The sequence below is a fragment of the Ischnura elegans genome, chromosome 10 (assembly GCF_921293095.1).
Source record: "Ischnura elegans chromosome 10, ioIscEleg1.1, whole genome shotgun sequence".
Lineage (NCBI taxonomy): Eukaryota > Metazoa > Arthropoda > Insecta > Odonata > Coenagrionidae > Ischnura > Ischnura elegans.
The window spans coordinates 69,184,389-69,206,508 of record NC_060255.1 but is presented as its reverse complement, the minus strand read 5'-3'; the positions used below and the strand labels follow the sequence as shown (position 1 = coordinate 69,206,508).

Here is a 22,120-nt window from a genome sequence, read left to right as displayed (position 1 = left end):
TAAACAAGGCGAATATAGCACTTCAATTGTCAACATGCGCATTTTTCCCATGTTCGTTCTGATTCTGCGATGTTGCAGATCTGCAGATGCTGTTGCCGTGTTGCCAGATAGCCTCGTTCGTGCTGGAAAGGCCCTCCTACTTCATTGCATATGTAAATAAACAAAAGGAATGTATTGAAAGCGGATATTGAGCGTGCAATATGTAGTGTGCCGTGTTGTAACCATTTTCCTGATGAGATAACGTCATGGACTTTTAAAGTAGACGATTTGTTATGTCTTGAAAAATGGATAGGTCGCAGGAAATAAGGTTGCTACCACCTGTTGCCTTGTACCAGTTAGTGCAAATCCTGGAGCTCGGTCAAGCTTGGAAGCAACTTATGGCGATTATTCCTAAGAGTGATAATGATGGCTCACCTAAGTACAAAGTGGAGCATATGAGGTAAATATTGGTTGTAATTCCGAATACCTGTTGCAGTGCAAATGGCTCTGACAATATATAAGGGGTTAATGTGAATTAAGTTGGCTCGCACCAACCTCAAATTACGTCCCAATATATCCTATTTAGGGTTCATCTTTTTGTTCTCCAAGCAGTACTTGTGCGTGTTTGGGTTTTCTCACAGTGCGGTCAATATGCATGTTACGTGCTCAAAAATTTCAATAGTAATGCAGTTCACCAGGAAAAAAATATCCAATTGTGTTTTCCCAACTGTCCAAAAGTTTTTTCCATCTCTTAAAGGACGCTTAGTTATTTTCTTATCTTAAGGAAGTGTAGTACACTCCATTCAGTTTAATTTTTCAATGTTGAAATTTTTTTATTCCGTTGAAGGCTTTCTTACATGTGCGTGTAATGTTGCTTGCGTTTATATACACGCACATTCATCATTCTCTCCTCCTGACTATGACAGTGCATTACACGGAGTCTAGTCTGCCTGCTAACTTAGTCTTCGCATCAATTTAGCGTAGAAATAATTTAATCAGGCTACTCGATTCCCTCGTATTCGTAGCAATTATCAATCCTTTATATATATTAGTGTCCATACTCTAAAAACAGGCAATTATCTTCCCAAAATCATGTCCCTGAGATGTCCGTGGCACTCTAGTATTCCCTCCTTCATTTTTTTCATGATGAGAATACATTCCTTATTTATTTGGTCTTCGTATGGTATAATTGTATTGTTATTCGGCACCCTGAGAGGGATTACCAGGAATAACAATTTCTATGGCATAGGTCTTTTGGGGGCTTATAACCCAGAACGATCAGTTTCTGCTCTTAAGCGATTTTCAAGTACATTGAAAAACGTGGAGAGGATAGGTGCATTTATACTATAGGAAGTTGCATTGGGAGGAGTTTAAGAGGTGAGGTTGGTTGAGCAGGGAGGGTACAGTGGTGGGGAAAACAAAGTAAGTGATGTAGCCAATGTTAGTAAGAAATCGGTTAAAATTAATCCGATTACATGTAACGATTTGTTTTGCAGGAATTAGAACTTGTAATGACTACTTATTATGAAATGTAATTTTTCTTTGTAATTTACCTGATGGTGAAAGAGGAATTGTTACTTTTGTTGTAATCATTGATCGATGATTACTCTACCGATTTACCTAGGTCAGCTGATAACTCCAAGTTCTTATAAGTGCCAGAATTTCTTTGTTCAGGTTCAGCCACTCTTATATTGTAGCCTTCTTATGATGGGAACCAGTGGTGCAGCGAGGAAGGGTTTTGGGGGATAAATCCCCTCCCCCAGAGCTCAGAGAAAATTTTAATCTATTTGTCTTAATTGGATTTATATTACTTATAGAAAAGCGTACGGATTAATAAAATATCCACCAGAAAGCCGTAAAAATAACCATTTTCAGCCATTTATGTTAAAGAATTTCTGGGAGGGCCCCTGCACCTCCCGCTTACCCTGGCGAGTATTCCATACCCCCCAGTTGCCCTAAACCCCCCCCCCCCCTTGCCTTAATTCTTATTGTTAGCTGTGCCCGTGATGGGTACAAAATATGACACCTTGTCCATTGTTAGAGCAGTTATAATTGTATATTTGGCATGTGAAATTTCAATGTTAGCAATTTCTATGACTCAATTATTCCACATTTTTACTGCAACATTCAATTGTTACCAGGTGGTCTAAATATAGTGGACAGCCTTGCAAGAAGTAATTGTAACTGTAATTTTACTAATTACTTTTTAAAATCAGTAATTTGTACTCATAATTTTATTACTTTGTTAAGAAGAAATGGTAATTGAGCCCAGTTACTTTTTCTCAGTACTTTTACCAACACTTTATGCAACTCGGAGAGAAGGTTAGGCGTGTGCAGGTCTTTACTAAGTCTAATAATGGAACGGGTTGAGAATGGTTAAATTGAGAAGGTGGTTTCCCTTTTGAGTAATTCATGACTTTCTAGGATTTCGAGCCAGATACTTTCTCAGGATTTCCGGCTTGAAGTTGCTTTTGTTCCCCATCTCAGAAAGGTGTTGGGCGGAGGCCTACAAAACATCCTTATTCTTGTTAATGGGGTTGGGGTAGTACCGAGAGAGGAGGAGCAAACTTAATATTGCCAAATGTACATAGCCGGCCTTCTTTGTCACTGAATACATATGAGTCATGGGTGGTCACAGGTATTTTGGGCCCGGCACCGAGACAATGTACCCACTTATTTGGAAGATATTGAGGATAATCCTTTCACAGAAGCTTATGACATAGTCAGTTTCAGTACTGAATAGAGTGATTTACTATTATTTTTTAATTGTCTATATTGAAAGATTATGACTCCTGGAGTATGTATTTCACGTTTTTATATTTTTTAATGACGATACCTATCTTTCAAGATTAAATAAAAAGTGAAAATTTTTTAAGCTCGCAAAAACACGACGGCTAAGTATGAATGCTGGGAAAAGCCCATGCAAGGTCATCCTGGTTTCAGCTACCGCTGTGTGAGACCACCTTGGTGCGAGGCTATGAGTGCCGCTACGATGCAGGCTGCTAGCAGGTAGCACTTGGCTTAAATAAGGGTTATTACTACCCTCAGACGATGTAAAATTCCTGACTGCACGTATAGCATATGGGTCCCTGTGACGTCACGTGGAGTGGCATCGCATGGGCACCAATCTGACCTTTTTTTAAATGAGGTTAAAATTTACCGTTAACATTCATCTAAACTGGGCTTGCTAAAACCAAATAATTTGTATGTTATGAATACACTACGCAACGAATCGCAATCAATGCCTTTCGTTTTCCTTGATGAAGGAAACAACCCTATTGGGCATGGTTGGTAAAAGGCATACTTAAAGTCTTACAAGGAGAACATTTGATGTTTAGCAACTCTGCTCCACTGGGAGATTCACGGTATTAAATTGACGGAGGTGTGAGAGCAATTGACTGAGGCCACACCTGCTGTTTGCTGATTGGCGAAGGGAAAGTCATGTGTCGAGATACTTGCCCTCCTCTCATCCCCACTGGTTTTAGCCATACCAGCTCACCCGCAAAGATGAAATGAACGTAATTGTAACGCCATTTTTTTGTATTTGTTTTCTTTCAGAATTGTAGAATGTGCAAGTGGGAAGTACCGCAGGCCCTGCTCAGAAATCCTTTTGGATGAGTGGGGATGCAGTGGCCGTAAGCGTCCTACTCTTGCATTACTTCTGGATCTTTTGGTGAAAGCAAGTCTCTTTAGAGCTGCTGATTATGTTGCAGTAGAATTATTAAAAGGTAATTGGAAATTTTTATAATGCAAACTATCTTATCATTATGTGGCTATAACCAAGGGTGGATCTAAGGTATTATTTGTGGGGGGGGGGAACCAGGGTCTGGGTCATAGTTAGTATGAAAAATCTCATCACTTTTTTAAGCATCTGGGGGGGAGAGGGAGGAACGTGCCCCTGTGCTCCCCCTAAAGCCGCCTATGGCTATAACAGAGAAATATCCTGCTCTTAATGTGGGAGCTGCATATTGGCATGACGTGATGATGGTGATACTTCTGTTGATGATTATTGTTTGATTTAGAGCAAAGTGATAAAAATATCTTTCCTCTGAAAATATTATATCTGGATAATTATTTAGCACCCGAAGAGATATTAGAAAACCATTTATTTTATTATGTATTGGCTTTTCTAGAATAAACTTAATCACCTCCACAAGATTTAAAAAAATTACTGGTTTCAGCAGTGATGCCATTCTCACAAAAGGAAGTACAAGTACAATGTATATATATGTAATGGAGAGAGGAATGTGGGGGTGCTACTCCCCCCCCCCCCCCACCAACTGCTAACCGCCCCACCAATCCAGAAAAGGCCTATGTTCTTCTGGTCCGTCTGCCAGTTCTTACAATTTTCGAGGGACCCTGTGACGCGACACTGTATCTCCCTCATCTTTTGAGGTAATGATTTGGGAAATAGTAAAATGACGCGATTTGGCCAAAATTGAATGTTCTCCGCTCGGTCTGACAATAGATTTCTCAGCATATCACATGGTTTGGACTCGAACAATGACATTTATGAAAAATTGATATTTTGCCCCCAAAATGCCCCTCATAAGTTGAGGTACCTAAGAAACACTGTAATAGATGGAATATTTGTGTTTCGATAATTCTTCCTACGGTTTCAGACAATTTTAGGTGGGGGTTTACGTATGACATTTTATCCTACCCCATCACATTCACCCCAAACATTTGTATGAATCAGTAAGTGGTCGGAAGTAGATTTTATGCATGTATAAATGTGGATCCCTCTCCAACCCCATTCCCCTACCTCTACTTTAACTGGATATGCACAATATAAGCATGATGCAATATAATGCATGTACATATATCATTGTCACTTGAGATTAGCGTAAATGCCAAAACTGGTTGCTTTTAATGCAATCTTATGGAAGTGACTAATATTCTTTTATAAACCTCATGATAAACTCATACCACGTGAAAGCTTCGAACTTTGATTTTATTTTATTTTTCATTCAACAGAGTCACCTCCTAGCAGACCAAATGAGGGACCAGCAGCATTAGTGGATGTCTCCGATGATGCAATTGAAAAACTTTTGCCTAAAAGGCCTGAATGTGACTTTGGTGAACGGATCGATGTTGATAATCACAGTTAGTATTGCATGGAATTTATTTATTGGCCCTGATGTCTCCTTTATCCTCTTTTACCCTTTTACTGCCACCCCGCCGATATAACGGCCCTCGCTGGTTGAGCGAAAACTGCCAGGGGCCGATTTACCGGCCATACTTTGATTTTTTTTTTTTCGTGATTGTGGCCTTTTCAACGGCTGTAATTTAAGTAAACCCCCATAATGTATCTATGGTTATAAGATATAAATATATCTTAAGTATTGGGAAAAAATCTAGATGCATGAAATAAAATTAAGTACAGTGCAACCTCGATATAATGACACCCCACGGTGCACTAATAAACACTCGCTATAGCGAATTGTCGCTTTACCGGAGGTGGAGCAAATAATAGCCAATATAGCTGTTGCGAACAGATATACAGAAACAGGAGTGGTGCGGCGACAGATAAACATCTATCCGATAAACGTAAGCATAAATCCAGACGAAAGGCGATGTTTTTTTGCATCACTAAATTTCCTTACTCAAATAACGACCAACTATTCAAACAATTTATAAGCGCCGCACTGAATAAAAATCATGCAAAGCATTGTTTCGTGAATCATTATATTTATCGAACGACAGTTTACCACATAAATTTGAGACTGAGCACTCCATTTACTTCATTTCTAACAGATCGCTAGCAATTACAGAGGTTAAGGAGTCTTGATGAAAGTCTTCCGGCGGTGAAACCCTCGCTATGGCGAGAGCCAACACCGAAAGGGTCTCGTAAAAACGAATTTTTTAACACGCTTATTATAGGGTCAATTGACGGTGCATCGGCTATCTCTCGTAATAGCGGAGGTGTCGCTATAGCCGGTACTCGCTTTAACGAGGTTCCACTGTAGCTGAAAATTTTAAAAATCTGAAATGTTGCAAATTCCGGAAAATAGCCTTGGCAGTCTTCGCACATCCCACCCAAAATGGGCTGGTAGTAAAAGGGTTAAGATACAGTGTAAACTAAAATTGATTTTTTTATCTTTATTTCTAGATGTGAATGTACCTGGCACCACCAATGGTAGTGCAAGAATACTTCAAGTGAATAACTTGGATGCTCGCCAATTATCCACTCAACTGCCTCATTTTTCTTTCATTGACTTGAAAGAAGCCACATTGGGGTTTTCAGAAGAACCTTACATAAAAGTTCAAGGAGATTATGGGGTAAGTCGAATGTTTCAATGGCCTTGTAATTTACTCCTTTAAAATATTTCCAATTGGATTGGGTCAGTTCTTTTCCTCACTTGTCAGTTCTATTTGCTCTTGAACTGAGAATGAGAAATGGAATCAAAGTAAAAATGGATTCATTTCCAAATAATTACAGTAAAAATCAATTCTAAAACTTTTCGTGTGCATACTGTACAATGCCTTGTATGATATGAGGTACAATGTGGCGGAAGTTATTAATATTAGTTAAATAAGCTGTACAAAAGGTTGGAAATGAAAAGTTTCCACCCACTTTTCATTTGTACTCAACATCATTAGAGTTTTGGCTCATTAAATCATTTAAAGACATGAAACTTAATAGAAATAATCACTCACTTCAATATGAATATCAATGAGCCATGCCAGGCCAAGGATTAGTGAAGAAGTGGTGAGCCGCTTTTCAAGTGTCATGGATTCCATTATCTTATCTGCGAAAGGGTTAAGCCTGTAGGTTTTTCACTGCAAGTAGCTTGAGGAGTAGTAGACGGGTGGGAAAACAGACTAATATGGGTATCATTAGAACAGGTAAGGTGAGCTCTACTGTAGTGAAACAGAAATGTAGTCTTTGATGCCTGTAACTTTAGGGGTCATCACACAGTTATGAAACTAATTCTTGTGTTGGTTTGGTATAACAGGAGGATGCAGAGTGGCTACCTACCCCAGGCTCTCAATTGGAAATCCTTCTCAAGCACTCATTGAACTCAAAAGAAAATTTGCAAGGGTTTGAAGGGGCCTCATTCAGAAATTTGCTCCCCCGGATTGAAAATAGTAAAATCATCAATCTCTGGAACTACCAACCAAACCCTACATTAAAGCACGGAACCCCTGATTCTGCCTTCCTCCCAAATCATATCCCTTCCCCCTAAATCTTAATCTACCTGCCATACTGTAACCTGAAATCAATACATATGTACTGCAGAAACCTACTGGAGACAGCTTAAACGGATGGGACTAATGAAACAAAACAAACCAGATATTCTGGCGAGAGGCCTCATTAAGGTTGCCTTGGTTGACTCCGCTAGATATGTATTACATGTACTCTTTGTATATAAAATTCCACTCATTGTCAGTCACACACACACATGTACAAATTATATAAGCACAGCATTTTATAGTAATTTGTTACCTGTGACATGATCCATAATGTTAAGACCATTATGGGGACTAATTTTCTGTTTCATGTGTATCGTTATTATTCAAACTATCGCAATCAATATCATAAAATTTTGGTGAATAAGCCTATTGGAACCAGCAAAAAAGTGAGAGTGACCCATCCATAATTGCTTTAATATCCATTCCCTTTAGTTTTCAAATTATGTATAGAATTTGTTATAAGATTCAAGGCATGTATCATTAATTCATTATGATAAGTATGTACATATGTATTGTGCTTTTCTTGGTCTTTAATTTTTTGGTCTATTCACATTCTTTGCTATGAGAAAAAATTCGCATGGACCTGAAATTAAATAGATTTTTGGTACTCTCTGGAACTTAGTAGACCAGGATCCATGTTATCAAGGATCCTTTGCCCTTTTATTATCAGTGTATTTGACCTAGATCCCTCGTCCCTTTAGTTCCTTGAGTTTTGTTAGACCTGTGATCTTCTTGTTCTTTTATTTACTTTGTTAATGCCAACAGAGGTAGTGAAAAAAAGTAATTATGCTGTTTTCTTTTCTATTTAACTTTGAAGAAATCTCAAAGAATGTGAGTTTAATTCACCTTACATTTTGCATTTAGTGGAATAATTGAAACATTTGAAATTGCGCTGTGTTCATTACTCTATTGTTCTATAATTAATTGGATGTGCCTGCTTAGGTGAAGGTATTTTGCTAAGGCTACATACTGGAAATTAAAATATGTGCTCATCATTTATCCCTGACTTTTTTTTTGTTGACACTTTTATGATTGAATACATGAATAGATCACTTGTTTCATGATTATGAATATAGCTTTCTCTAATTTTTGTGTAGAATGATGAGTGATATTTTTTCTATTTTTAAAATTTATGTACATATTAACATTAATGTAAATGTGGTTGTGATTGTAGGGCCATGGTGGTTCTGCGTTCAATGGCCGGAAAATAGGAACTGGAGCCTTTGGAAGTGTTTATTTGGGCCATCTAAGAATTGAAGATACTCCAGCAGGTGATAATATGATGGTAGCCATTAAGAAGCTAAACCAAGATGCAATAAATTTGGAAATGCAGTTCCGTAATGAAGTGGAAATGTTGTCAAGGTTTGTGTTTCATTTTTGTAGATTTTTTAAATAAAGCCTGGAGGGTATTATTAGGCTCCTTCTGAGAGAAATGATTGAGCAAAAAGTGAATGTGAGGTCTTTTAGTATTCTTTAGTGTTTTCCCAGCATATAACATAATGGAGACCTATTCAGTTTTTCCTCTGGATCAATGATCAGAAGGCTGCCAATGTTTTGGAAACCGAGTCAGTTTCTATCCTCAGGGTTGAGCCATTCCTGAGAAGGTCTTTGGATGTAAAAGTGCAAGATAAATACTAATCAACACTTTTCATGCCACATATCACGATTCGTCGAAGTTGCAACAAGTGCAGCATTGGATCCAGCACAGAAAGATTTTATCCCCTAACTAAATGAATTAAGTGGCATAAGTCGTTAGATTGGAAGCCGCTAGAGACTCTTAGGTTACTACATAATAGGCTTACTTTAGATTGCTTGAGCTACATATTAAGAAAAGATACCTTTCAGAGTGACACTACGAACTTAATCTGACAACAGTTCTATATTCCAAAGTGCAATAGAAACAATAAAATGATAGAGAATTTTTCCAAAAGGGATAAGTTTAGAAATTCATTTTTCCCCTCTATATCAAAGGCCTTAAATCTTAAGTTGAACTCAAACAGTAGTATCTTTCACCATACACGCTAAAATTTTTAGGATTCTCATGCACAGGTTTATGGCTGATGTCCATACAACTTCTGTTGCGTGCATATCTTGTGCCTTGTGGGATAGTATTCAGGTGTTGATATACCTATATATTTTTTTAAATGTTTTCCATCATAGGTGGTTTTATAATTTTGAATGAACCTTATATACCTGAAATCTTAGACTAAATATACTATAATTTTGACCAGATTCCAGTTCTTCAGGTACTTATGTTAATGGTATTTATATTCTTATTTTTTAGGTTTAAACATCCTAATCTTCTTCCATTGCTTGGTTACTCCTGTGATGGCCCTTCATATTGTCTAGTGTATGAGTACATGAGTAATGGATCTTTACTGGAGAAATTGGCTTGCAAGGTTTGTTACAAGGATTCCTACTATGACTGCAAACTTGTCTTGGCCAAAATTTGCTCTTGAAGTCATATTGCATAATTTACTTGGTGTGGATCTTTTTATGATGAGGTACCACCACCCATATTATTACCAAGAATGAAAAAAAGCACAATCGTCATCAAGTATCATATAGTGCAAGCAAAAACTGTCTTCATGGCATAAAGGCCGCTCCAAGAACATAAGACTGGAGATAAGGAAATGCTGTGTGAAAACGTCCAAATGGGCAGTGGCACTCTACAGATTAAAAGCACAGCTATTTGAAAGACTGATCAGAAAAGCCTAGCTCTGGCAGCAGCTGCTGAAGATCCAAAGGATGAGAAGCAAGAAGGTTTGCTGAAAAATAGGAGAAAAGGGAACTTTATAGTAGGGATGAGTCGATTCCACTTTTTTTCGATTCCGATTCCAATTTCGATTCCTTCAAATCGATTCCCGATTCTCGATTCCGATTCCATCGATTCTTACTCCTTCTAACAGGTGGGATTTTGATTTATCTGTAGCATTGCTGTCATTTAAATTTAGGAATTGAATGGAATAAAATAACTAGGGATGGACGGATCTAGGATTTTTGGAGCCAGATCTTTCGAATCGGATATTTTCGAATCCAAATGCATTTTCAAATTCCTGCGATTTCACAAAGTCACTATTCAAGTTTATTGTGGGTACATACAATCAATAGAATGCTTTTTAGATTTTCGTACACAATTTAATATTTTTATAAATTAAAAATTTTTTAATTGGCTTTAAAGTTGTTTTTTAAAAACATCTTTACATACACAGGGCCTAAACTGTTACGCTTGGGTTTGGAAATGAAAATAGGAAAAATCTTAGGATGAACCACTGACCAGTGGCACAGCGAGAGGACCCCCCTAAATATAAAAATACGTTTACTTTCCTTCATAAAAGGGGAAAAAAATATTTAAAAATCATGAATTTACAAAAATGAAAAAAAATGAATATTTGAAAAAAGAAGTTTTTCTATTATGAAGGGCGTTAAAATTAGTTTGAAACCCTCTCCTTTGTACCCTGTTGTTTTAAAAATTTCCCCCTTGGTTTTGGACCCCCCCTTAACAAAATTCCTGGCTACCCCCCTGCCATCGACTATGGTGAGGTGGATTTAGCACATCCTCGCGATAATTTACGCCACAATGCATGCACACGGCATTCATTGGTTCTACTTATCTCAATGGAAATGTTTATGCACAATGAAAGACATTATTATCGATGTATCATTAAATTGAATTGCACTGCTCAATAAGCAACACAATTAACAGTATTTAAAACGGCATTATCGTCACGTGCGATGATGTGTTCAACCGCTCAGCATGAGGAAGGGGTGGGCAGCAGAAGCTCGTAAAGGAGAGGTGGAGGGGAAGCAGCAGTGGCGTAGCCAGGAATTTCTATCGGGGGGGGATCCAAAACCAGGGGGGAAATTTTTGAAAAACCGGGCACAAAATAATGGGTTTTAAACTAATTTTAACACTTTTTATAATCGAAAAACTTAATTTGTTAAAGAAAAATTTTGTAAATTCATGATTTTTCAATATTTTGTTTTCTTTTGTGAAGGACAATAACTGTGTTTTTATATTTCGGGGGGTGGGGTCCGGACCCTCCCCATGGCTCCGCCACTGGGAAGGAGCGCGTAATTGAGAGGTGGAGAGGAAAGAGCACGCTCCCTCCGTATTTCAAACAACAAGGCTACAAATGAGGGAGTCGGACGAAGAAGTCAGATCTTGCTTCAATGACGTCGTTGCCTTCAAAGCGAAGCCGGGCGCGCTACGTGATACATGTACATAGTTGGTGTTTCCGATCCGTCTCTAATTGTTTGAGGGGTTAATGCTGCGCTTGTTTCTTTGAAAATTGTGCTGTTTGGACAATGTTGCATATCAGGAAAGTGTAATTGTAGAATTGTAGATAGAAAACTGAGTGGCAATCAATTAGAGCTGAAAAGCTATCAAGATATCTTCGGGCCCAGAAAGTCACTCTCCTAACATTTGACGTCTAGAAACGGAGAATTGAAGCAGGTAGGCCAAAAAAGGTCAGTTGGTGAGACGAGTTAGGGATGAAACACGCGTCAATTGTTTTCGTGTGATTTGATATTTTCCATATAAGACAATGATTTTTGGTCCGTGTGATTTTGGATACGAAAAAAAAACAACAGAGGCACGGGCTGATGGACGGCCGAGGGTGGTTTTCTAAAATCTGCGACGTTGTTACTTTTGACGTGGTTATTATCCTACGGCGCTGAGATTCCTCCGATGATTGTTCAATCTCTTGGGAAGAGTCGCACTGTGTGCCAGTCGTATTTTGCCTTTTTTATTTTCTGGCTGAAAATCCTGGCCACAGCTGAAATTCTACTCGCAACCTCTGCGAGAGCTTTCAAACAAAACAGTTCATGAGTAGGACAAGAATCGCATGCGACGACGCATTCGAAGAGAGAATCGGAACTCTTTCCACCCTGATGAGGCGTTGTATTCACTGAAGCTATTATTTAAAATTTCGGATCCAGATCCGATGTCTTCCACGACTTCGGATCCGATGTATCCGATGAAGGGCAATATCCGCGGATATTTGGATCCGAGGTATCCGATCCGACCATCCCTAAAAATAACAGTAGCCGCGGTGGCTACATTCTCGTTTGGCCTCGGTGGCTAAACAATAATGTAGCGTTCATTGCGTCCATACATACCAGAGCAGCCTGGCGGGTGCGCGGTGGCGGCCGAACGCAACCTGTCGAGTCCGCCCGGAGGCCGCGGCGGCTTATGCCAAGCAAGTATCAACTTCCTCTAGGGTTGCATTGATGAAACTGGGCTATACAAATGCGAATGTGTTTAATTTTTTTATTATTGACGCAGACGCGTGTTAGTCTAAAAAAGTTACACATAAAAAAACCCGCTCTCAGCGCGTATTTGTAAGAAACTTTTTTTCACAGGAAAACTCGCTCTCTGAATGTTTTTATTATCATCAGACTTCAAATAAAAAAATATATTTCGATCTATTGTACTTTAAAATTGGTGGTCCAGATGAATTCTCCGAATGTGATTCATAATCGCAATAATTTGATTTGCCGTGACCAGCGGTTAATAAAAGAACGGAAAACGCATGCATTGCTTCCCGATCCCGAGCTTTCCAATTTTTTTTTCTCTAAGAGTTGCTCATGAACACGCGCCAATTCAGGGTTCGTCGGTTTGTCGCTCTTGCCGACATTTTCATGTTTCCGAGGCCGCTTAAATATGTTTATCGCAGCACCCGCGTGCCGGGCGTATCCTCCGCACGGGCAAGGCTGACACCGCGGCCGCTCAGGTATGTGGCAGCATTTATGCCCCAAAATTATAGTCTATGCTCAAAACATTTATCTTCCTGGAATCGATGGAATCGGAATCGACTTTAGGCGATCGATTCTCGATTCCGATTCCGCGCCCGAGAATCGGTGGAATCGAGAATCGACATTTGGAATCGACTCATCCCTACTTTATAGTATCATTTAGTGATGAGCGGAACTGTGATTTTCGGATCACTTCGTTACCTGTGACTGCTACTCATCAGTAACGGTGATTCTTAACTGTGATTGCGATCACCGAGGTGAATCACTCTCTAAACTCATCGGTGATTTGTGGCGCTGCTATTCCTGCTATTTTGTCCAATTCCAAGGAATGAGCTCTCCTCAATAGGAACAAATAAACTTATAGAAAATTATAAAATTAGGCAAAATATTTTTTTTGAGGGAATAGTTCTAATTCCGAGTTTATATTACAATAATTAAGTAAATTTGAAGTGGTAAAAGAATTGATAAGGGGCAATCATTTTTTATACATATTTATAATCAAACCATCATAATTCAAAGCTTTAGCTGTATATTTCGCACAGAATGTCTTATTTATCATACAAGATGAATAAGACATCCTTATTTTACTATTGGTAGCATCATGGTAGCTGCCGAAGCTAACTTCACCGTATTCACAGTCGCAGTGATTTAGAGTATTTGGTGATTTAGTCACCGGCAGTGATAGGCTACTTCTCTTCAATCACAGGTTGCGATATATCGCATATCACTTGGTAGCAGCTGGTAGCAGCCAGAGCTATCTTCACCGAATCCAGTGATAGAATCACCGATCACAGTGATTTCGAATATTGAATCACCGACAGTGACTGCTACTTTTCAGTAACAGTGATTCAATCACAGTTAGCGATATATCGCTCATCACTAGTATCATTTACTATTGAAGGGTATGGCAGACAGAACATTTGATAAGGCTCAGTGATTTTGTTAGAATTATATTGGAGGGACGAATAGAATAAGAATAAGAACTTTTATTTGTCCAGGTATCAAGTAGTAAATATGCACTGATTCCGGACACATCAGGTTAAAGAAGTAATAGTTGATATATTAGTAGTTAATAGTATATATAGGTTAGAAGGAATAGTTCTCCGAAGAATTTCAAGAAATGAGAACATGGGTCGGATAAAGAAAGGAAAAAGGTAGAACATCAGAGTGCTAAAGGAACGACCTAGGGAAAGGGAGAAATTTTCATTTCTAATATTTGTGGTGTGTGTACTTGCTAGAGTACTTGAGGCATGGGAGTTAGCCTTTGTATTTATGAGCAGGTGCATAGAGGTAAAAAATGAACAAAAATGATATTTTTGTGAATGATACGAATGAATCGAAAGACTAACGCAACTTATGAAACAAGTTAATTGTGAGTGAAGCACTCTGAGCTCAAGAAATTTGTCTGGTTCAAACGTGAAATGATTTGTTGAGTTTTCCATTTCATATTTAATTTGACATGTTAATGGTAATTTTCAGGAATAAACTGGAACTTTAACATGAAATTTATGTAAAATATTATCCATAGTATATTGGTTTTATGCAGCTTGACGCTTTCTGAGAGCCTTTATATTTCTTTTTGTTAACCACTATTATTTCAAAAATTCAGGTGGCTCAATTACTGCTGAGAATTTAATGTTATTTATGCCCAATGAAAAAATGCGTTATCTATGAAATATGCTGAAATACAGATTTTTTTACTCTCCCTGTATTTTGCCAGGAAGGATAATTGCCTAAACTTTTTTCTCTTTTAGGATGATGCAGCCATTCTCATGTGGTTGCCAAGATTAGATTTGGCATTTGGTATTGCTAAAGGCATTGTCTACCTTCATACTGCTCTACCTCAGCCTTTAGTGCATCGTGACATTAAAAGTGCCAACATTTTATTAGATGCTGATTTGCAGCCTAAGGTAAGACCTGGCAATCGAGATTTGTATTTTTATTGTTTATTTAAAGTTATTGTGCTAAATTATTCAGTAGGTCTGAGAATGATTCATTGGGATGGAACAAGAAGGAAAGAGTTCAACTTATCTTGACTCATATATGAATGTTCATTTAATTTCACTAATAAATCGAAGAAATTTTGATGAGTCTTTTATTGAAGGTTTTTTTATGGTAAATTTAAATGTAAACAATATTGGTTACATTGACTTATCCTTGGTGTTATTCCATCCAAACTTCTCTAGTAGCCGTACGTTTGACAAGTTGCTCCAATAAAATGTGCATGTAAATGATGACATAAATAAAAACATATTGTAAATGTAAAAATATGGGATGAAAATACTAGCTTAAAAATATTAAGTTTATTAAAAATGATGGATTAATATTCCCTTTCTAAAAGATAGAAGTGAAAGAGTCAATGTCATTACTGTATGTTTTCTAACTCAGCAAACCCTTGTTAATTTGAACCCTCTTAATTCGTAATACTGCTTAATTTGAAGTTACAGGCAGTCCCTGGTGAATAATTTGTAGAATTGTGTCCTATATGGTAAAGATAATTCAAAATACTGCTTATCATGTAATTTGAAATCAAATTTTGCCTTGCGATTCCTATTATTTTTGTTCAATTTGAAGTCATTCTTGGTAGTAGCACAACTTCATTAGTCAGCATTTACTTTCTGAAGTGATTTACATTTGCCTGATATTCTGAAATAGGCTATTGTCCCCTTATCAAATATCTTGTAACTAGAGTCTTCCGTTGCGAGCCATGTTTAAGTTAGAGAAAAGAGTGAAAAGAGGATGCCCTTTTAAGACCTTTCTGACATATATAAAAAACATTAATCTTGCTGTTCCAGTCTAAGGAAGTCCGTTTGAATAAAATGGGCTGGCACTAGGTATAAAAGGGAAGGTTGGACTGAATGAACTAGGAGGCTTTATCATGGGTGATCCCACGAAGGGAAGTTGTTCAATGCTCTATATCACAACACTGCTTTTGGTCTGCCTCATCAACACATGCGAAAGAATTTGGAATTTCTTCCATCCTTCTAACTTGTGCACCCTTGTTTTCCTGTGAGGCACAGTGTCGCACAGCAAGTCTTAAATCCTTGTTGTTCAAGTAAAACCAATTTAATAGTATTCTTGGTGTTGTCTTTCTTACGGCTGCCATCTTTGTATCACCCCTCAGTCAAGTGTAGGGCTGTGTGAGCAGGGATATTTTTAGTTGAGTTAACTTCGCATGACTCTACTGCAAGCACCTACCCTAAGCACTACTGAGAGAGTATTGTGAATATTAATTTGTGTATACGCCACTGTAGGTCAGTGTTGTTCCAGAGCAAAAAGTTTGATTTTGAGTTGAAGTTTTTTTTGTGTCATATAAAAAACTTTTGTTGTCAAAGCCGCTGAGAATGTAGGAGACTGCTGTTGGACTAAAGCATGATGTGCCGGAATCATGCATTAGAAGGTGCGACTGTGTGGAGTTACCAACTGAAAATAAATTGTAGTGAGGTGGGGTTTGTTTTGTGTTAAGGAATATCAATGACTACACTCATTCAAAATGGCAATTAACTGTTTAATTATTTTTAGGCTAAGACTACTGCTGAAAACTTTACTCTGTTGTCCATGTACGCGTATGAAATATCCAATTTAAGATTAAGAAAATATTACAAGTGGAAGGCTGTGATAATGGCCAATAGCTCAAAGAGCGGATAATTTAAATCTCAGTGGTTTGAAGTTAAGCCCGCACAACCTTGCAAAAGAGCCCAAATTTTTTCTTCAATTCAACAGTTAAATAGAGGGGTGCACCTCTTTTACTCATTATTAAGGTTATCTGAAAGTAATGAATAAATAATCAGTTGCAAATTTTGGTAACTTTGTTTACATTTTTGAAAATCTTATTTTTATGAGTAAAAATAAGGCATGTAATTTTTATCAGTAGATACCTCACTTACTTTCGCTAATTTGCGACTCCCCATCTCTGTTCATTTTCAGTTAGGTGACTTTGGACTGGTTCGTCTCGGTGGTTCGTCTTCAGGCACTGGGGCTCCATCCTTTATAAGGTCAGCTCAGCATGGTCAAAGCTCTGCATTACTCACCACCACTGTCCTTGGGACTTCTGCATACATGGCCCCAGAAGCATTCCGTGGTGATGTTTCTGTCAAACTAGACACTTTCAGCTTTGGAGTGGTGAGTTAGATCCTCTGTGAACCACACTTTTGGTATTATATAATATTTTGTTGCTACTTATGACTCTGTGAACAATTATTTGCTGAATAGGATAATAATTTGAATTGCAACCCTTGTGACAGACTGATAAAGCCTTCGGTATTATCCCAGAGGTGACATTCTGATCTTAGCTTTAGATTCAAAACAATCATTTCAAGAAAGCAACTTAAAATATAAGTAGTTGTTTTAGTAAAGAACTCTCTCTTAGAGTGAATTTGTAAAAGAGTGAATTCATGAATAAAAATTGAATTTATTTATTTTTGACATATTAAGTGGAAAGAAAGCTAATTTTCCAAGGTATTTTATAAATAAATGTGAATTCATAATGGTAAATGAAGAGCAAACTTAGTGCATGTCCACAGTAATTTTATTTGGTACGACGCGTTTCAGCGACCTTACTTCGCTACCATCAGGTACAAAAAAAAAAAAAATTTTTTTTTTCGTACCTGATGATAGCGAAGTAAGGTCGCTGAAACGCGTCGTACCAAATAAAATTACTGTGGACATGCACTAAGTTTGCTCTTCATTTACCATTGTATCATTATGTTCCACAACATCTCGCCGAACACCGTTGAATACATGTGAATTCATAAGTTTGGTGTATTGCATAGCCAGATCTTGAAAGCTTGAAGGTGCAGTGCTTTGTGTAAGATGAATACAAGCACAACACAAGAATGATTGTGGTGCAATTGGCCTATTTACTAATCTAAACTAATTCTTTTCAAATCCCAAAGATGCAAAGACGTCAAGATTTTTATACACATGACGTAAATGATTTTATTCGAGGTATCCTCTAATATTGTTCTTTTTTTTTTAGGTTTTGCTGGAGTTACTAACTAGTCTTCCTCCATATGATGGCAATCGAGAAGGGTGTGATTTGGTAAGTTTTTCACATTTTGATAAATATAAATTACGTAGGTACCTTCTCTTCTCAGTATTTTTTAATAGTGTAAAGAAAGAAGTGAAAGGAGACATTTATCTGATATCTGGGAGTGAATCAGTGAAATATTTAGTATAATTTTATGAAAATCCATCCAGTGTCCACCATCAGATATATGTATCTGGAATAAGTGTTCAAGTTTCCTTAAGTGTTATCTCTAATGCTATTTAGATATTTAGTGGGAAAATACGTATGGTGGACATTTAAGTTGTTATAGAATAAAATACAATGGAACTTTAATTTTTGACCCGTATGAAGGCAATAGCCCCTGCAACAGGCTCATAGCAAGAGCTTTGCGTGGTTTGCGTGTTGCCCAAACTGATGTTTTGGCCTTTTGGATGCATTGCGAAACCATACATTTCACCGAATTAGCTGTACATTTTGATTCCTTAGTGCTGAATGTTAAATTCATCATTGGTTATTGGCAGATATTATGAAAGGCATTTACTTAATGTTTCCTGAAAAATGGTGTGCCGGACAATAGGTACACCAGGACTAGTGGTCTCCTCAGAACATGCATTGTGGGTAGTTTCAACAAGGAGAACAGTTTCTGGGGGGTACTAGATCCTCAAAAGCTCCCTTTCCCTCCCTCCCTGGCTCTGCTCCTTTTTCCCCAAACCATAAAGGCCTTCAATAAAAACTAGTCATAATTTTGTTCGAGCATTTACATTTTGTGTGTAAACAGCTGGTGTCCTAACACCACCTGCCACGTGCCTTTTTAGGTGGCTTGCGGGCAAGTATGTAGATGGTACCTGCTTAGCAGGTGATTGAAAGAGACAGATTTTCTTTTAGTGGTCATTTTCTTAGCTATTTTGATTTTTTTTTTTGTCTCAGAGAGATTCTATCGAGTCCATTCCATTTAAGAATGCATTGTCTTGAGGGGAAAAGTAGAAGGGAGAATAGAGGAGAGTGAGAACAGCAGATTAGGAGAATGTGTGGGCTACTGCTTGTTTCTAGTACAGTAAACTCCCAATTATCTGTGCATGAGTTTCCCTCTGCATTGAATTTTCACCTTATGCAACCTTTATAAAAAATAGAATAGCAAAAACACCAGGATTATCGTATTTAAATGCAAGGATGCTCAAGGCTTAGTATTTCCGTTAGAAATTAGCGTAATTAGTCCTTTACTTGCAGACAAAGAATTTTTCAAGTTTAGTTGCACATCTGCTCTTTTATTGCAGATGATGAGAGGCAGAAAAAAATCTCTTAGTTAACTGTGGAAGATGGATAACTGATTGTGAATTTATAAAATGTTATCTATGCTCTTTAAGTGTATTTTTCACGTCATAAATGTCCAGTTACTGAAGTCTCATATTTGGTTGAATACAGCCCAAGGGAACTGGAGATTTTGTCACACATGCATGTTTTGTGCAGCGACCAGCCAAGGTGAAATTGGTGAGAAGGGGAGTAAGGGAAGTGAAGGTATTTGGGAAAGTGGGAGCAGAGACGAAGGGAGTAGATGATCACATGAGCACTTGCCTGCATAGACAGTTTATTGGTGTACATGGAGCAGTAGAAATATGAGTACAATGACATTATTGCTGCTGTAAAGATCCGCTGTGGAGTGAAAAAAGCTCTCAGTGAGTCCTTCAAGCAAACTAAAATAACAGGCTATTTCTATAAATAGTTACCATCATCATCATCAGTCAACAATCCTAGTATTCATTTGATTCAGCTCTTCATTCTTATCTCCTATCCTTTAGGCTGTTCATAGTGACGTTTTTTTTTCTCTTTTACATCCTTCAAACCTGGCCTATGTAACGCATTCGGGACCATCCCTTGCCCTTCTTCCTATTCACTTGTCCCTCTGAAATTGTTTTCATCGGGCCATCTTGCCTCATAATGTGGCCAACTAAGTTGTCCCATCTTCTGCTTAAGGGTTTTAGAAGACTTCTCTTTTATCTCTCTCTTATTAGCACACCCTCCTTACCTAAGAGGTCAATCCATTTTATCTTCATCATTCTTTGGTAGCACTACATTTTGAATGCTTCCACTCTTGACATCTCTGCTGCTGCCAAAGTCCAAGCCTTACTTCCACAAAGAAACATGCTCAATAAGTTGCATCTGATGAATTGTTTGTATATACATACAGTTGAGGACCTCAAATCCAGAAACCCAGAAAACCAGAAATCCGGAACGGCTCGCGGCTTACTTTGCTACATAAGTATGTACGTATATGTGTCATCAGTGACCGCATGCACATCCTATGCTATGTAAAAATACGAATGATGAAATAAGTCATCAGCTTCACTCTCCTTGATTATATGACTTAGAGAAATGGAGAATTCACCTGTCCTACTTTAAATCAAAGAGGAGTTAATAAAAATGGGAAATACCAGAAAAATCGGAAATCCAGAAACCCTTTGGTCCCAGGCTTTCCGGATTTGAGGTCCTCAACTGTAGTTACAATTCATAGTACATAATATTTGATTTACGTAAATTATGAGCATCATTAGAAAATAAAGTGATAGTTTGGATTATCTTTGTTTTCTAATCATTTGTGCCGTCCCTCCCCTTCATTAGACCAAATAATCAGGGGTTTACTGTGCATAGTTCCTGAATCTGTCAATGTCAGATGCCCTGATCTTTTCCTTAATTTCTTGCTCTAGTGAGAAAACTATGCATTATGTGTGGGTAAAATGGTGTTTAAGAAATAACTCTCTTCAAAGGAAGGTCTGAAAAGTAAGTACCTGGTCCTTAAAAATATTAAAAATTTATCCTGTGATATTTTACATGAGTTGCTGACTTCATATTTCTTTGCCTTGTCAAACTTTTAAGTTTATTCAGAGTTTGTTTGACAGAAAGACTCTTATTTTTTTTTCTTGCAGGTGACACATGTTGATGAAATATGTATTGAAGGCAAAATTAGCCCATTACTTGACTCAAGGGCTGGAAGTTGGGGAATTGATGAGTCTGCTGCTCAGAATTTATTTGAAATGGCCTTGAGCTGTCTTGAAGAGAAACGAAAAAGACCAAAAATGGTTGATGTCCTATCTCGTTTGGAGAGTGTTGTTTCGGAGAACCAGGACATAGAGCGGTGATAAACTTAAGTGACTGATTTTGAGTATGCTACACTGTGGTAATAATGGAATGCTGTTAAAGGTCCTAATCAACAATTCCCAGCATTAGGTTGGTAGTTGAGTATGCCTTAAATATTTTCATACAATGTAGGTTCATCAAATCACCAATAATTTTCCTACTTTATTTTTACAAAGATGTCAAATGGATTTGGAACAATTATTCATTCTCATTTATTTTATATTGCTTCTGCTTGCTATTTTAATGTGCAAGACTGAAGTCATACTGTTGTTTATTGAAAAAATATATGTATTTGTTATATTTGTACATAAATAAATGTTTTCTTGTAGTAATAGGGTGGTTTCCTATTATTTTTTTATTGCCTAAATAGAAAAATTATTACTCCTGGAGTATGCATTTCACGCTTTTAGATTTTTAAATGACGATATCTATTTTTTGCGAGTAAATGAAAAGTTAAAAATTTCAAGCGCACGAAAATGCAACGGCTATATATGAATGCTGGGAAAAGCCCGTGTGACATCATTCTGGTTCCCTCTGCCGCCGTGTGACGTGACCTTGGGGCGAGGATATATGCGCCGTTACGATGCAGGCTACTAGCAGGTGGCGGAGTACCCTGCTAGCAGGTAGCGCTTGACTTATGTAAGGACTATTAATACCTTATCAAACGAAGGAAACTTTCCAACGATAGGCAGTTGTAATAGGTGATTATTAAGAAATGTTTCCCTGAGCTCTGTGCCTCATGCGTGCATTGGTAATCTCAGACGATGTAAAACTCCTATCTTCTCTTATAGAAACTAGGTCCCTGTGACGTCACGTGGAGTTGCATCGTAAGGGCGCCAATCTGGCCTTTTTCAAATGCGGTTAAAATTGACCATTGCCATTTGTCTAAACTGGGATTTCTAAAATAAAATAATTTGTATATTATGAATACACAAGTGGTGGGTAATGAATCGCAATCAATGCCTTTCGTTTTCTTTGATAAAGGAAACTACCCTATTGCAGTATGATTTATTATGTGTGTGCTTCAAGGAAAAATATGTAAAAAGC

The 22,120-nt window shown here is 37.7% G+C and overlaps 1 protein-coding gene across 2 annotated transcripts; it reads left to right on the top strand.

Annotated features, from left to right (window-relative positions):
* Positions 1-99: 99 nt before the first annotated feature.
* Positions 100-21,405, top strand: LOC124166618 (interleukin-1 receptor-associated kinase 4-like). Of its 2 annotated transcripts, XR_006866467.1 has the most exons (11): positions 100-439; positions 3,538-3,707; positions 4,957-5,085; positions 6,092-6,261; positions 8,351-8,538; positions 9,461-9,575; positions 14,688-14,843; positions 16,861-17,055; positions 17,912-17,974; positions 20,644-20,716; positions 20,863-20,894. XR_006866467.1 is itself a non-coding variant. In XM_046544227.1 (10 exons), exons 1-10 carry the CDS (start codon positions 285-287, stop codon positions 21,073-21,075), a joined length of 1,554 nt encoding a protein of 517 aa, XP_046400183.1. In that variant the 5' UTR covers positions 100-284; the 3' UTR covers positions 21,076-21,405. The 2 variants fall into 2 exon arrangements, 1 of the variants encoding a protein (XP_046400183.1); XM_046544227.1 differs by lacking the exon at positions 20,644-20,716 and having other exon boundaries at positions 20,863-21,405.
* Positions 21,406-22,120: the final 715 nt, after the last annotated feature.